This window comes from Xenopus laevis, chromosome 1S, assembly GCF_017654675.1.
Source record: "Xenopus laevis strain J_2021 chromosome 1S, Xenopus_laevis_v10.1, whole genome shotgun sequence".
Taxonomy (NCBI): Eukaryota; Metazoa; Chordata; class Amphibia; order Anura; family Pipidae; genus Xenopus; species Xenopus laevis.
In genome coordinates this window covers 63,087,416-63,105,339 of record NC_054372.1, presented here as the reverse complement: position 1 = coordinate 63,105,339, position 17,924 = coordinate 63,087,416, and the positions used below count along the sequence as shown (strand labels likewise).

At 36.7% G+C, this 17,924-nt stretch overlaps 1 protein-coding gene across 1 annotated transcript in view; it reads left to right on the top strand.

The window, feature by feature from the left end:
- Nucleotides 1–13,147, top strand: part of dnajb14.S (DnaJ heat shock protein family (Hsp40) member B14 S homeolog) — a 17,189-nt gene extending 4,042 nt beyond the window's left edge. Inside the window, 7 exon segments of the mRNA NM_001087175.1 lie at nt 4,601–4,754; nt 7,118–7,263; nt 7,997–8,182; nt 9,217–9,311; nt 9,951–10,060; nt 10,694–10,860; nt 12,264–13,147. Of these exon segments, the coding sequence (NP_001080644.1) occupies nt 4,601–4,754; nt 7,118–7,263; nt 7,997–8,182; nt 9,217–9,311; nt 9,951–10,060; nt 10,694–10,860; nt 12,264–12,388 (983 nt within the window). The 3' untranslated portion in view covers nt 12,389–13,147.
- The last annotated feature ends 4,777 nt before the right edge of the window (nt 13,148–17,924 follow it).

Here is a 17,924-nt window from a genome sequence, read left to right as displayed (position 1 = left end):
TATCAAGCAGAAAATGAGATTGGCCTGTAATATAAGATGATGTTACAGGACTGATTATTTGCACTGGTTGTTGTGCTGCCATGTAGTATTTATCTGTAATCAGCCTTATACTGTGACATTTCTATTCTATGTGTAATTAGCAGAAAAGAAGATGGGGAGCTACTGGGGCATCTTTGGAGACAGGTCTTTACTGCTAAAGGGCTGTGGTTGCCTTGGGCTGGTACAGAAGACCAAAACATAATGTACAACATTTATAGCCTACTTCTTTATTTAAGCTTTATTTCTCCTTTAAGGGCAAGGCCACTTTGGATGCAGTAGACAATAACTGACACTTGAGGGGTAAGATACACCATGTACTTAAGACAAATTCAGTGTAACACTGCCCTCCTATAAAATGCAGGTGTAGTACTTGCAAATGCACCTATGTTGCAATGTGGGGGTTTTGTGTGCCAGCAGTGCAGCAGCATATGTAAATTGCTGGCTTGGGAGCAGTATACCTGTGTAGATGTAAATCAGCAGCGAGTTGCTAAGATTCTATCCTACACTAATTTGGCCCTTGACTTACCTGTTATAGCTAGCTGGACAAGAAATCCTTGTTTGATTGCCCTTACAGAGAGCTGTGGGTACACACCTTAGAGGCATAAATTGGGATTGTCACTATTTTTATTTACTGCTATAACCTTGGCTTGGTGATTCATACCCAGCTATACCTACCGTTTATGTTCAATGCCATCCATTCTGTTTTTTTCAGATTTTGGTTTGTAGGTGATGACAGATTGCATTTTGGCAGGACTATGCCGACCCTTTAGGACAGGAGAGCATCAATGGGCAGATGAAGTCCTCACCCAACTAGAATAAGCCAGATATACATTTGTTTTTTAAAAGAACACTTTTAAGCACCCATCTTGATGACGGTTCATTGTGTGATGTGTAAATTTAATTAAATAATTAAAAAAAATAAACCGTAAATAAAACCCATTTTAATTCCTGGCATTTGGCCATGTTTTGGTATTCTACACAGTAATGTTCATTTTTATCTATGCCTTGGCTAAAAGACCCATGATATTTGTGCTTCAGCAGAGATTACTTGCAGCTTTCAACAGAGCAGACAAACCGAAAATAAAATTACACTCCAATTAGATGTAGACCTTTTCTTCACTGTTGGAACATGTTCAGCCTGTGCAGGTCTGGTACAAAACAGAGGCTTTGACTTAAAGCTTTCCAGATACCAAATTTATCAGTGGGAACCACGTATCAATGTTTTTCTTTGTCATGACTTTAACACTGTAGCTCAACCTAAAAACAGCTAAATAAATTTGTATAAATTATTCCAAGGTAATGATCGTGATAAATGAAGGAGCACACTGGGTTAGGATAAGAAGCATTCCCGGGCTGGGATAGGGTCCAGAGTGTTTCCAGGCTGGGATAGGGTCCAGAGTGTTGCTAGGCTGGGATAGGGTCCGGAGTGTTGCTAGGCTGGGATAGGGTCCGGAGTGTTGCTAGGCTGGGATAGGGTCCGGAATGTTGCCGAGCTGGGATAGGATCCGGAGCGTTGCTGGCTGGGATAGGGTCAGGATGGTTGCCGGGTTGAGTTAGGGTCAGGAGCGTTGCTGGGCTGAGTTAGGCACCTGACCAGCCCATTGTATTTTGGAGTCAAGGACCCCCCCCCCCAATCTGAGGCAAATGGAACAAGGGGTTTGGGGTATTTTCCTTTTTCTGGAACAACTAGCAGTAAAATAGTAATCAAGATTTATTTTTGTTATGAGAAGGTAGCAGGTACAGTAGGAGTAGACATATGATTAACCACTCTGTATACAGCGATAGATGAAACTAAATCACTTTTTAAAAGAAAAGTTACACAACATTGTAAATTTTTTCTTAGCACAAAGAAAATCTAATTATGGACAGAGAATGTGATAACAGTGGGAGTACACTGGGTATATGCATATCTTAAGCATCTGTTTGTTTTGCAAACATCCATGAACGTTGCATGTAAATACATGGTTTTGGACATAGTAGCAGTACCTGGTTTCATGCATGTATAAACAAAAAACAAAGATAAGTTTGTGTTTGCTGAGGCTAGCTAAGGCTTGTATAGGTGATATGGAATTACTTCAGCCTTAAATTAATAATAGGTTCTGCATCTTCCATTCAGTGATAAACACATTGCTTAGTGTGTAGAGTTCACTGCTGAGTGGATCACTTTAATGTGATGATACCAGTAAAGCAGAGTGTTTCACCTCCCTGCAACTGTGGCCAAATAAGAATTGTTAAAGGGAATGTCCGCCAGAAAAACTTTTTTGCCTAATAAAATAAAACCTAATTCTAAGCAACTTTGCAATATACATTCATTACATTTCTATGTTTTTTTAAGTTATTTGTATATGTATTGCTATTGAAAGCAGTGTGTCTGTGCCTTTCTATTCTCTGCCCTGGTGGCTCAGACTGTGGAAACAATGTAAGACAAGGCAGTTATTGATGGGTCTGTATTATTTGCTGGGGAACTAAGACTTTTGCCACATTGTTTTAAAAGTACCAGGTGTTAAGCAAATGCAGCTTTCAATAGCAATTGTTTTTATAAATAACTAATTTAGGTAAATGTTTCATTTTGGGGTTGACTTGCCCTTTAATGGCTCTCCAATTTAGCAAATGGTCCAATACAGTAAAAACTGGTACGTGTAGTTTGTATTCACAGGGCTTGAATGTTTATTTATTTTTTTTGGCCAGTGTGTTTGGTCTTAAAAAAATAAAATTGTATACACACACACACACACACACACACACACACACACACACACACACACACACACACACACACACACACACACACACACACGTACACGTGTGTGATATTTAAAAAAAAATATATAGTATATATAGATTTTGCAATAGAGTCAATCATTGTTGATATAACATGATTATGTACTTATCTGTATAGTGAGCTAATTTCTACAAAGGTAACAGATTGTCTCAGATTTCTTTAGCTGCATTAAATAGCTTAAGTAAAGAGGCTTTCTGAGACTCGTGCAGTCTAGCCTTGCACCTTTCAAATACGACTTTGTAAATATCTGTACATTAATAATGATACCCAGGTCTGATCGACTCATGGCAATGTTGCGTGACACTCAGTCGCAGCAACTATTGCTTATCTGTTCTAGCATCGTAGAGTTGGACTGAAATAGCTAACGTGCCAATATGTATATGGCCTAAGGCACAAGGGTTGATCCAATAACCCATCCCCCACCAACAACCCCCTCTTTTTTTCAGCTTTTCAGTCTGTACATACCTTAAACTGTTTAGCTACTGAGGCCACCTTGCTTTCTGAAACCCAACAGAAACACTTTCTGTAATAAACAGAGACTAGAAATGCTTTCTATACTGCAGGTAAGGATTTTTTTGAGATTAAGCCGTACTGTGAAATATATGTGAGACCTGGGGGGGGGGAAGATACAGAAAGCACATCATCAATTTACAAGAAGAGATTTTCATTGATAAGTCATGAGTTGTATCCTGGCTTTGTTGTATGCTGGCCTTTTAACCCTCCAATAAGTGGCTATAAATATGAATTAACATTTACTTTTTTTCAGAATGGAAGTAATTGGAACCATCAACTAATTAATTTATATATATATATATATATATATATATATATATATATATATATATATATATATATATATATATATATATATATATATATATATATATATATATATATATATATATATATATATATATATATATTTACATGCGCAGGGGAATTTGTCAGGGGCTACAGAGTGGGTCTTGGCGGCCACGTCCCTAGTACAGAGATAACGATTTTACTTTCTATACTGAAAGAGCCAGTATCCTGTTCAATTACCAGAAAGTTTTTTTTTTTTTTTTTTTGCCCCGGATAATTTGTTGGGCGACTGAGCCTCAGGCAATAGTCTTACCTAGCCTCATGGCAGGAGTACTTTTGGCAATAGATGCATTTTGTAAGTGGCATTAAAAACCAAGACATTAGAAAAGCATAAACAGTATCTTAACTGCCAAATATAAACCTCTATCATAGTCTATTTCTGATAACAAGGACTATTTACCCAACCTCCACACAGCATAATGTATCCCTTACCTTGCCATTCCTTACCTTTCTGGTTGGAGTCAAGTGCTACTCTGGTGCCTTGAACTAGTGCTAGACAGCTAGTACCCCGTAGGTGAGTGGTAAGAACCAAGGGCTTCATTACATTACTTGCATTGGACTGCTGCATTGTAGTTCTATGCTGTTAAGTGGCAATAAAAAACACACACACATGGCTCAGTGCGTAGTTACTGCATTGCAGGGGTCCTTCATTTTATTCCAAACTAGACAGTATGTACAAGAACTTAGTATATTCTCCACATGTCTCATTCTCCTGATGAAACTGGCCCATGCATGGACCTCAAATTGTTTATAATCTCCATCGGTAGAATTTACAATCTCCATAAAGAGCTATGTAAATAAAGGCCTTTAGTTAAGCTTTAAAACCTATATGTACATTACGCCTTAGGTATTCTTTATAAAATGCTAGCTCTTGATACCCATGTGACCATTCCACAACATTGTTTTTTTTTTTTTAAGTTTTATTGGACGCTCTTGAAAAAAATGACACAGCGGGAAATGGACCACAAAGTGAAAAAATGTCAAAGAGTACAGAACAACCCAAAGCTGAGAAAGATAGCAGTGGAGATACAGGAAAGGGTCACACACAGGACCAGGTGGATGGAGTACAAAGGTACAGTATTTTCAATGTCTTGAATTGTTCTATAACACAGTAAAAAGCATTTAAAGGGGACACAACCTTCCTTTACAGTGTTGCATCTCCCACATTTTGCAGGGCCCCCTGTACTACACTTATTTTTCCAAAACCATGTCACACTATACTGAAAAATACTTAGAATTTTATATTCACGCTGACATAAACAATATAAAACAAACCCAAAGTGGTAACAGAGCATAATGGGGTTTTTTTGAACATAGCACTTATGACATGCCAGAACAAAGCCCACTAAAAGAAAATTTTGGGCAGATATCTTTTTTTTTTTTTTTAAATGAATCTTTAGATAAACCACTTAAAAAAAAAAAAAGGTTCTTCTTTAACTATAATAGGACTCATGACTTTCCTTTTTTCAGAACAGCAAGAATGCCCAATAAAAGCAAAAAAAAAAAAAAAAGTTAACAGAATTCCAGAATTATACCCAAGGGAGTTAGTATATAGTAGCAACCCTCTAGGCAGTGATGTAATAATGCAATCTTTCTTCATCATTTAGCTATGGATATTTCCACAGGTAGTGTGAATGACTCTAGCCTGCAAAAATATTAGCTTCACTTCATGGGAAACTGGAGATATGTAGAATAACCAATGTAAATACCAGAAGAAAGACTAAAAACTGCTTGTGAATTGCCTCCTGTCTACACCATAGAAATATGTAATTTGTAAAGTGAATTTCACCCTAAAAATATCAGCTTCTAGTGTCATAAACTTTTGCAACCTGACTGCAAATTGATTGATGGTAGATTTTTTAATTATCATTATCACTTTCTGTTGGGAACCCTTCATATTAATATTTAGGCCTGTGATGCAAGCAACGTTCTGTTTCTAGTTAGAAACTAGAATAGTGTTGCTTAAAAAAAGACCATACAAATTTAGAAATTAAAGCGTAAATTATTTATATACTAGTGTATAATTTTTACTTCTAATTTATGTTGCATCTTTGTTATGGACATGGTACTGCTTATATATGTCTGTCAAATCAAGGGAAACCCATTTTGAGGTGATGTAGTAAAAGCTATATAGTACTTTTTGCCCTTTCTTTTTACATTCAGAGGCAGATTTATCAAAAAGTGAGATTAGAGTTTAACACTGAAAAACTCGCCCACTTTCTGTTCAATCTTAGGGTTTTAGCACACGGGCAGATTCGCCCCAAACTGCCTTCCGCCAGCTAAAATGAAAAATTGCCTGCGGTAATGCACTCACGGCGCTTCGATTTCCGAAGTCGCACAAAGTTTCCTCGTGAGGCGACTAAATCTCTCCGAATCTGTCCGGGTGCTATAACCCTTAAGGGATTTTTTTAATTGTATTTATCAATGGGTAAAAAAAAAGTTCACCATTTCATAAATACAGTTCTAAAACTCAATTAGGAATGAATAGAAAGCGGGTGAGTTCAGTGGTGAGCTCTAATCTTACATTGGCCCCTCTGTGTTATTATGCTTTATATTATTTGTTTATAACATACAGAAATGGCTGTTTATCACATAAAGGTTGTATTTGTGGTCTAAGTTAGTTATTCCTTTAGGTAATGAATGGAACACATTAAACATGCAATACTACAGGACATATTGCATAATATGTCCAAGTCATGTTGTATAAATCAGTTGTTTGTTTTTGCAATATATTGCAATAAGGTATTTTCTTAAAAATATAGCCGTAAACTTGTTTCATTTTTTTCATTTCATAGTTAATTGAATGAGTAAAATGATATGCAGCACAAATAGGTGGAGTCATAGGTTAGTTTTGCACTTTTATTTCCTTGTGGCTTTACTGTTGATATTATGTTTGTTATTTTTTCCATCCTGAGAGGAAAAGACATATTCTACTTCTGCCAAGACTGGATAATATTTCTTGGCTCATGACATAATGAAAACTAGAAGAGAATCCTGTTACAGTCAATTAAAGAATTTCCCCTGTGAATGCCAATGTTTGGTTCACATTTTATCATTTACAAGTTCCACTTCACAAGTGCTTTATCTGTATAATCCTTTTAATTGGTTTTTGAAATCCAATTGACATATGGGTGTTCGTTTTAATTTATCTGCTACTAAATAAAAAAATTAAAGCAAATATGTAAGTCTATAGTATATTGATTCGTATGAGTGTGCCGTTACACACTACATTTTTGCTGTGGTAGAGACTAACCACAACCACAGATTTTGATATTTACCTTTTCCTTCAATTGATAGGACCATGGCACTATAGTCTAAGCAATCTTCTTTCTATAATACTGGTTATATGTAATTAACTTAAGTGACAGGCAACCTATTTTCACATAGTTTCAGATACCTGCCTTACCCTGTTTGTCATTTATTTATTTTTTGCAGGATAAAGAAATGCAAAACATATTATGAAGTATTAGGTGTTAGTCCTGATGCTGGAGAGGAGGATTTAAAAAAGGCCTATCGAAAGCTGGCTCTGAAGTTTCATCCTGATAAAAACCATGCGCCTGGTGCCACAGAAGCATTTAAAAGTAAGGCCAGCTTATCTGGGTACTGTTTTATTATTACAGACAAAAAGGAAATCATTTTTTAAACCGTGGATTACTTAATTATAATGGAATCTATGGAAGACAGCCTTTCCGCAATTTGGAGTTTTAGGTTTCCATATAACAAATCGCATACCTTTAAAACTTACACCGCTTTAGCAGAAACGAATAACCTATTATAAGTGTATCAGCCACATTAATATACAGCCCATCAACAGAATTAATAAGAGGGCTTATGTAAATCATAGTGGTGTCAATCTTAAGTAAATATCATCTGCTCTTTTTTAGTGCAATCGTGTACTTACATTTCTTTATCAGTCTATTAAGATCTGGTCTTAGAGTTGTCTGTAATTGGACAGAAATCTATAGCATAGCTGTAAAACATTTTGTTAACCTATAGACCAATTATTTCATCTATCAATAGCTTGGGGGCCAAATTTTATGAAAACAGTGAAGATGTACAAAGACCTCTGTAGAGCACTTGCACAGGTCATAAGATCATTTGCATAAGGATCATTTGTACACTTGCATCTGTTGTACAGTCCTAAAGTTGGACTTTTGTTTTATAAGGTTTTAGAGGCCTTTGTATAATGTTATGCCTTGTTTTAGTGGCAGTGGTCATCTAGCTTCTTTAGACTTTGTTACTGTCATTTTTTTCTCACAGGAAAAAAATAAGAATTGGAACATAATTAACATTTATTTTAAACACTTCTCTCAGAAATTGGAAATGCCTATGCAGTGTTGAGTAATCCTGAGAAACGCAAGCAATACGACCTTACTGGAAGTGAGGATAACGTGCAGAACAATCATAGAAATGGTGGCTTTGACTACCACAGAGGCTTTGAAGCAGACATAACACCTGAAGATTTGTTCAATATGTTTTTTGGTGGAGGCTTTCCATCAGGTACCAATCTATGCAAGTTCATGTTACAATGCATATTATATTAATTTAAAACTGAGCTCTGTGCCCTCCACAAGCTGTACACTGGTAAAATCTAGTTCAAACAAAATGTTTCTTTATAGTATCACTTTTAAGTGAGTGCAAGAGAAATACGTTGCTGTACGCTGGTGGTGGCAGGAAATTACTGCACTAAAGTATGTAGTTTTATGTAGGAGCAATAGCGAATTCATACATCTGTTCTTCTGTATAATTCCAGTGCGTTTTATGTAGTCAAATCCGGAATACAAACATTTTTTAGATTAATTGCAGGGGTGCACGGCCAAATATCAATCATATACTCTCAATTTGGAATAAAGCATTCCCAGGCCAGCATGTGTGAAGAATAAATGATGTGTGAAAAATAAATTCACTTGATTTACTAAGGGAAGTGCTGGCCTGGGAATGCTGTATTCCAAATTGAGAGTGTGTGTGTATGTCTATCTATCTATCTATCTATCTCTATCTCATCCACTGACCTACTACTCAACTCTTCTCTCATTACCTCCTCACATGCTCGCATTCAAGACTTTGCAAGGGCTGCACCCCTCCTCTGGAACGCTCTCCCACGGTCTGTCCGACTTTCGCCCAACCTTTCTGCTTTCAAGAAATCTCTGAAAACGCACTTCTTTCGAGAAGCCTACCCTCACTCTGCTTAACTACCAAACGCAACACCACATACAATACCACATTTCTCACCCACTTAATTCGATCTTGCCCACACCTTGTGTATTACTCCCTTCCCTTTAGACTGTATGCCTATGCATAGGGCCTTCCTCACCTTTTTGTACCTGTATTGATTGTGATGTTTGTTACTCCATATATTATATGTATGTAATTCATGTGATGTAGTTGTATAATCACATTTACTTTACAGTGCTACGCAATATGTTGGCGCTATATAAATACATGTTAATAATATCTATCTATCTATCATCTATCTATCTATCTATCTATATATATCTCATAAGATGAAATGTGTTTTTTCCCTTTCTTCCTAGGAAGCGTGCATACATTTTCCAACGGACGGACTAGGTACAGCCATCACCAGCATCATCATCATAGTGGCCATGATAGAGAAGAAGAAAGGGCAGATGTAAGTAAGGTGACATTTTAAGGGGTAAAGAACGGTTATCTGTCTGCTTGTTACATACTAGTTGATATTTTTTGTATTTATTTTTCATGCTGTCATTATTACTGATTGTGTAAAATTCTGATATTGGTGTCTGTTGCACTGCAGCAATTTGTCTTGTGACTGCAGTCTACCTTTGTGATCCTGTAAGACAACACAGAAGATGCAAACTATTGTACCTTTACAGTATGTTGTCATTCCATATCTAAAAGAAAACACGGAAAAATAGAGTGGGCAACCAATAAGCATGATGGTCCTATTCACACAATGAGAAGGCTGCAGATACCCTTCAACTGCACTTTCTTCCAACTTGCTCAGCATTGTACCAGCTTCTCAGTAAATTAATAGGTATTGTGAATGACTCCTCTTGGTGGCAAAGCACAGTAGTTTGAAGCTTACAATATCCTTTTTAAATAACTTATTTTTGCCATCTACCTTTTGTCATATGCAGGCCAATAAATGCTGACAACTCCCAATGGGCTGGCATGTCCATTTAATGTAGGCTCCAAAAAAGCACAATGTAGTCTGGCAAGTACCTACCAACAAAACATTTTGTTTCTGTTGAGTTTGGATGTTTCATCTTGCTTTCTGCATTTTCCACAGGGTGGTTTCTCCATGTTTATCCAGCTGATGCCTATAATTGTTTTGATTCTTGTGTCCTTGCTTAGCCAATTGATGGTCTCCAACCCTCCATACAGTTTATATCCAAGATCGTAAGTATTTTAATTTGGCTTCAGCTGAAATTATTGCACTACATGTACATCTGCTGAAACTTGCTTTTGCCAGCTTAGTAATAAACTTTTTAATGCACATTAACTAATTGTGTATCCTCATATTTCTCCTACTCTTTGCTGAGTTCTCCGAGTTTGTTCAAATTGTATTTGCTTATGCTTTTCGTGTATATATTGAAATATCCATAAATGTTTTGTGAATGGTACAATGTGGGCCTAAAATCAGAATCTGTTTGCAATATCAACTGTGATGTTTATAACTATAATCTAGGTGTGTAGGTTGTAGTTAGAGGTTATGTGCAAAGATTAGTCCAGTAACCCAGAGCACCCAGTAGTTATCTTTCACTGGTCTAGTGCAGTTATAATAGTGAGACTGTCTATCTGATTGGTTTCATTGGGTTTGTGGACATAAACTTTGCACTTTTTTCAGAGCTGTCAGAATTAATCAAGACAACTGGAGTCAATCAGAGCCAAATACAAAAGAAAACCTGTATAGTCTCTGGGCTTCCAGCTAACCAAATGTATTATTCATATATAAGTTAAACATTAAAATATGGTGGAGGCGCAATGGTTTCTCATCTTCATTTAAAGTACCAAATGTATTCATTTTCCCAGTGGTCAAACGATTAAACGTGTAACAGAAAACCTTCAAATTTCCTACTACGTGAGCAAGGATTTTAAGTCTGAATACAATGGCATGTTGCTCCAAAAATTAGAGAAAAACATTGAAGAAGATTATGTGGCCAATGTCCGAAATAACTGCTGGAGAGAAAGGCAACAGAGTAAGTAGTTAAGAAATATAATGGGTTAATAGCTTGGTTTGGTAGAATTGTTCTGTGTAAAAATAAAAGCTAGGCAAATAGGCTGTGCAAAATAAAAAAATGTTTTCAATATAGTTAGCCAAAATTGTACGGTAACCTATAAATCCTTGAGTGACTGTTTGTGTAACATAATAGCCAGAACACTACTTTCTGCTTTTCAGCTCTCTTGGTTTCCACTGATTGGTTACCAGGCAGTAACCAATCAGTGACTTGAGGGGGGGCACATGGGTCATAACTGTTGCTTTTGAATCTGAGCTGCATGCTAAGGATCAATTGCAAACTCACTGAACATTTATGTCCCATGTGGCCCCCCTTAAAGTCACTGACTAACTCTGAGTTAGAAAGCTGAAAAGTAGGAAGTTGTGTTCTGTTATGTTAGACATCTGGTCACTCCAGCCTTTATACATTAATGTTTGGCTAACTAACTATATTGGAAACAAACTTTTATTCTGCAAAGCCTATCTATTTACCAGATTTATATTTTTATACTGAACTGTTCCTTTAAGGCCTATGTGACATATGGATATTTATCATGATGGGGGGGGGGGACAAAACATTTTAAACTTTTCAGGAGTGTGGTCAATAGGGAAAACACGTCAAGAAAGGTGATATTATGCATGAAGGCAAGGTTAAAGCACACAATCGCCTGTATAACTGTGCTAATGTTAACACTATTCATAAATATACTTGTGCCTAGTGCCAATCTGATGACTTAGGAGCATTTTCTGCAAGGTACAAAGTACACGGTACAAGAGAGCCCTGCCTTAAGAAGGGCTGGAAGAGATACTATTTGCATCAACATTGATTAGAGAAAACCTTGTGCAGAGCCACAAAGCAACCTCATTATTGCCCTAATGTGACGCCATGTAATGCCACCAAGTTTGTGCATCATTCACGTACACAGGCTAGGGAGCTTCGGGGGGAATTCAACAAGAATACAACAATGGGCAACACCAAGGCTTAGGTTTCTGTTCACCTTGGCATATGAGGCAATTACATTTGTCTGGCAGGGTCTACAATACAGACACTCCTGGGATTGTGATATAAAAAGTGTTCCAATATACTAAGCTTTTCTGTCATGGATATCCAGTGGCTGAGAACAGCACCCTGACTTCCAGACATGACTGAATTTGAGCTGCTGCAGCCCTGTACCAGGACATCTTTGGATTCAAAAGTTTCCTTTTAGTGGCCAGGAATCAAAATGTACTCTTGAAACAAAGTGGTTAGACATTTAATTTCTTAACTTTCAAACCCCAGCCATTTATAGAAATACAAGTACCATATGTGATGTGTAGGATTAGAAACTTGCTTGCCTTTGCTTTAAAACATGTACCATTACTATAATCTGTGCTTTTTCTTTTTAGAACAAGATTTACTACATGCTGCAAAAGTATATCGAGATGAGAGACTAAGAATGAAAGCAGAATCAATATCTATGGAAAATTGTAAAGAACTTAATCGACTCACATCACTTTTCCGAGGTGGATGAAACACAAAGATTATTGCTCCATTTCTTTGGACATCCTGTTTCATATAAAATACAAGCTAAGTGCTCTACCATGACTGGCCATACAGGGAGTATAATATGAACCGTTCATCCGGCTAATTTCAGGCTTCTTAAACATCCTGATAACTTGAGTCACAGGGTCCATATTTTTTTTTTTTTTTTACCATTGGTTTATTAAAGTCCCATAAAAATGAATTTCAGACACGGCATTGGAATCTTGAATATACGAAGGGCATGTAAATATTTCACTTAATTTTATTGTATATAAGAGTCAAGAATTTTCTATGTACATAGTTACAGATGTGATTGGATCAGATTTTCATACTATTCCATTAAATATGACTAGATTTAAAACTGTGAAAATAAGTTCTATTTAATTGTGTAGCTTTTAAAATATTCTTAAACAATTTAAAAGGTGCTTACGGCCACTTTCTTGAGTTAATTTTGCGATCCTAAGTCTTCCCCTAATAGTTAAGCACTCACATTGTTTCTAGTGATCTTGCTTGCTCAAAAAATCAGGCTCCATTGATTGAATAGTTTGATCTGCCAGACAAAGAAGAGAAGCTGGACGTACATGAAACAATTTGGTTGTTTGGACCAACTGAACTGTGGACCAGCCACTGATTTTACTGAACAAGCAGTTGATATAGGACTGCAGAAAGAAAGCGTAAATAAGTTATTGTTTTTGTGCCTGTTATTTAAAAAAAAAAATAACATTCAATAAAACTGGATTTTGTTTAAGTTGTATCTTTTAAATAAGTTTTATTCAGTTAATTGAATCTAGATGGAGAAGGCCAAAAAGTAATATTACTGATTCATTGCAGTGAGTGTATGAAATACTTGACACCCAGTACCAAAAGTGCATATACATTTTGAGTTTCTCTTGTATAAATCAACACTGATTTCAGATTTCATTAATCAGACCTAGACGTCTGGGCAGTTGCCCTGTACCCAAGGCTAACTTCAGGGATACACACTCACTATGGCAGTCAGGGTAGTAGGAATGCCTGGGTCCATTCCAGTTTGTTACAGAGGGATGTGGGGGAAGCAATGGTTTCAATATGAACAATAAGAATAACATTCTGGATATTATTACATTATCATCAATCAAGAAAAAATAAATGTGAGCTTTTGTTAGGTTTTTCCTTTTGTGTATAAAGTGCATTAACTAATAAAATAGTGTTTCCCCTAAGGCTAGTGTCCCATTTAAGTGGAATCTCCAACAGTGTTTTTTCTGGTACTGTCTTTTCCCATTGACTGTTTGCTCCCATTGATTTCAGGTGTGATTGCTTTTCAGAGGAAATGATATACTGAGTGTTTCCTGGTTGGAAAACATTCTGTAGCATTCTGATTGTCTGATCTCTACCTCAGGACCAGAAAATTCAAAAGATCAATAAAAAATCAGTGTGCTGATACAAAGTAAATAAATAGTGGGGGTACAAACCAGACAAACTCGAGCAGCAACTGCTGACAATTTTTTTCATGTAGGTAGGAGACCCTTTATGATTTGAACTTTTACAAATAAAACCACAACAGACCTTCCAAACTTGCATTGCCACTCTTGTCTAGCGGAGTAGAAAATAGCTTTTCTAAACCAAACTCTGGGGGTGTTATACCATTTCATACAATTCCAACACCATTTTTGTGTGTTTGCAAAGAGGAACAAATTGACTGAGTAATAGTGACAACTGTCCAAGAGATTGCTATAAAAGACACATTTTCACATGATTTGAACACTAGGATTGTTGACTAATGGACTACGCACACTAAGACCAAAAAGATTTACAGACCAGATAATTTGGTCATATCCATCCAAGACCATTTCAATAACAACATGAAGTGGGCAGACACTAGAGACTGATTAAAAGGTTCAAACCTGACAGAAGACCAAATGACCATTGGCCCCAAGCAGTAGCATTCTTCAGTCGACACTGCAGGGAACAGGTTAGGTGAATTGAGAGCTACAATATGTTTAATAGCTGTTTTCCATGCAGAAATAAATAGCAAATATTAGTTGTACTAACATTTTACAGAATCTGTACTCACCCTTACTAGTAATTTAAGTGACCTTGCTCCCTATAATGTTTCATTAAGTTGTCTGGAACTTTGATGATTTAAATTACTTGTATTTAGTTAGGCCAAATCCTTAGGAACCCTTATTTGTCAGAGATTAGAATGGAAGATGAGTATATATAGGAGAGGGCATGAATAACATAGGTTTAAAAAAACCTAAAGAACTGCCTCCAAATTAATATTACTTTTCAGGTTTTTGGGCATCACTTACCCTGGCAACCAGATAGAAACAAACAATAGAAAGGTAAATAATATAAAATCACAAAAAAGGAGGGGGAAAAAAGACTAGTTGATGAATCTTAAAATGTCAATGCCTGCATCACACTAAGGGGGTTATTTATTAAGGCGCGATTTTTTCGGGGCGTGCATATTGACTACGAAAACCCAAAAAAGACTAGTTTTTTTTTCTCGATTGATTATACCCAGAATCTGTTTCAAGTCTGAATCAGTATAAATACGTACATCATAATAATGTGATCTAATCCTTTTATAAAAATATCAGATACTGACTCTTCTCCAAAAATTGTATAGGAGTACAAGTGCTCAGATTTTTGACTTCTGCAGGGAAAAAATACTGTCTAAAAATAAAAGTAGACAAATTTTGTCCCTAGAAAGAGAGAAAACAATTAAGATCATTTGTGACAAAGAAAATTGTGGTATTCAACTTTAAACATATAAATTTTTTTAAATGTTTATTTATACAAGAGAGAAAGTCATACAATTGACAAAGTATGGATGCTACACTTCAAGTTATGCTACAGAATACCCTTTCATGATTTTAAGACATCAGATTTAGTTTGGTAACATTTTGGCTTAATTTGAATTGTGGCTTCAGTCAATGCCTAGTAAACTTGCTTTCTCTAAAACCGCAAATGTTGTGAAATGTATTAAAAGATCCAAACTGAGAAAACACCAATGTGAAAAAGTTGTGAACACCACAACTTTTTTTACTTGTCGCATGACAGCTACTACTTTTTTCTTATTGCTGCAAAAAAGCCAGTGTCAAAGACAACCAAAAACCACAAATCAAAGAATGATCTTGTTGTAAAAGGGAAACCTGCCATTGACTTCTTTGTGATTTTGACAGGTTTTAGCTGGAGTATTTTCATATTAGGAATTGTTGTAGTTTTGACACACAATAAATACCAGAAAAGGCACCTTTTTGCACTTCGTTTTAGAGATATGGCACATGGGGGGGGGGGCTGAGTTTATCTGCAGTTCAGTAGGCAGCAAGACATGCAGATTTCATGGTAATCGCATTATTATATATTTAGAGCTGTATGATCTGTAAGGGAATGTCTCCTGGCAATAATCGCCAACCCCACTGGTGCACTGGCTCTCTTAAATTTTTCTTTGGTTATGACAGAAAAATCTTAGCCAGACTCGTGTTAGCCATGAGTCTCTTACAAAGAGGTTCCATAACTAGGCCAGGGAAGTCTGGGAAACAATGCTCTGGCAAGGTGTGTTTGGAGGGCTGACCTTAATAGGGTAGAGTCAGCCCTGATTGGCAGATTGTAAGTGAAAAAATGTAGATTGAGAGACTTTGTTAAATGTAACACATACTTGTACTGACACGAGGAGTCACCAACAGTCATGGAGGAGCCTGGCATGGATGTTAAAATATACAGTAAAAGTTTTTGGAGATTACATTGACAAAAAAATCCAAGCTGTACTCTTGGTAAAACAGCAGTTATTCATATTATGCATTAGTGGTTATAATATTTCTTCCTGTGTAGCCAGAATATCTCAAACTATTGTTTGTGAAGATTCTCATTCATCCAGGTCATGGTATATCTATAGAAATAAGTCAAATCAACTGGACTTGCTGTCTTTTTTTCCTTGAAGACACTTTTTACCAGTCATCCAACTGGCTTTCTCAATTCTAAATTGAGAAAGCCAGTTGGAGAACTGGTGAAATGTCTTCAAGGAAAAAAGCACAGCAAGTCCAGTTGATTTGACTTGATTGTAACTAATAAGGCGGCAGCTGGGCTGGGGCTGCAGAGGCCAATCAGGCGGCAGCTGCGCTGGGGCTGCAGAGGCCAATCAGGCTGCAGCTGGGCTGGGGTGCAGAGGCCAGGTAACAAATAGCAAGCATCCCTACAGACTGCTCACCTGGCCAAATGGTTAAGGCACCGAGCCAGAAACCCAAAGGTCCCTGGCTCGAAGCCTAGCAATACCTGACATGGGCAAACTTAGTCCCTGACATGATTACATTCCTTTTCCTGTTCATATTTCCATTTTTGTTTTTGAATTCCTTGAAACTCTGTTTCATTTTAAGAAGTAATTGTTCATATTCTCATCTGTTAATGAAAGCCTTGCATTCATTAAAATAATGTATAAAGCGTATAGACGATGTTTCTACAATTACAGTATTTTTATTGTTTGTTTTTATGTAAAACAATAAAATTATTTTCCATGCAAAGCAGTTTACACTGGGGTATGTTTTTTCTAGCATAATATACAGTCATATGAAAAAGTTTGGGAACCCCTCTTAATTCTTTGGAGATTTTTATATTTTTAAGCTTTCAAAGTAGCAACTTCCTTTTAATATATAACATGCCTTATGGAAACAGTAGTATTTCAGCAGTGACATAAAGTTTATTGGATTAACAGAAAATATGCATCATAACAAAATTAGACAGGTGCATAAATTTGGGCACCCTAACATCAATCAATAGTTGAGCCTCCTTTTGCAAATGTAACAGCCTCTAGATGCCTCCTATAGCCTTTGAGGATTCTGGAAGTCGGTATTTTTTACCATTCCTCCATACAAAATCTCTCCAGTTCAGTTAAATATGATGGCTGCTGAGCATGGACAGCCTGCTTCAAATCATCCCATAGGTTTTGGATGATATTCAAGTCAGGGTCTGTGACGGCCATTCCAGAATATTGTACTTCTCTCTCTGCATAAATGACTGTAGATTTCGAAGTGTGCTTAGGGTCATTGGGGGTTGTTTATAAACACCGGGCAAATTTGCACCTGGGCAGTAACCCATGGCAACCAATCAGATTGCTTTCAATGTTCAACCTGCAGCTGGCTAAAAAAAGCTATCACTGATTGGTTGCTATGGGTTACTTCCCAAGGGCAAATTTGCCCAGTGTTTATAAATGAGCCTCATTGTCTTTTTGGAATATCCAACCCCTGTGTAACTGATGCTTGAACATTATCCTGAAGAATTTGTTGATTGGGCTGAATACATCTGACCTTCGACTTTAACAAGGGCCCCAGTCCCTGAATTAGCCAAACAGCCCCACAGCATGATGGAACCTCCAGCAAATTTGACAGTAGTTAGCAGGTGTTTTTCTTGAAATGTGGTGTTCTTCCACCATGGAATGTGTTTTTTGTTATGACCAAATTTTTGTCTCATCAGTCCACTGGACTTTTTTCCAAAATGACTGAGGCTTGTCTTGAGCTTTTGCATACAACAAACGACTCTGTTTGTGG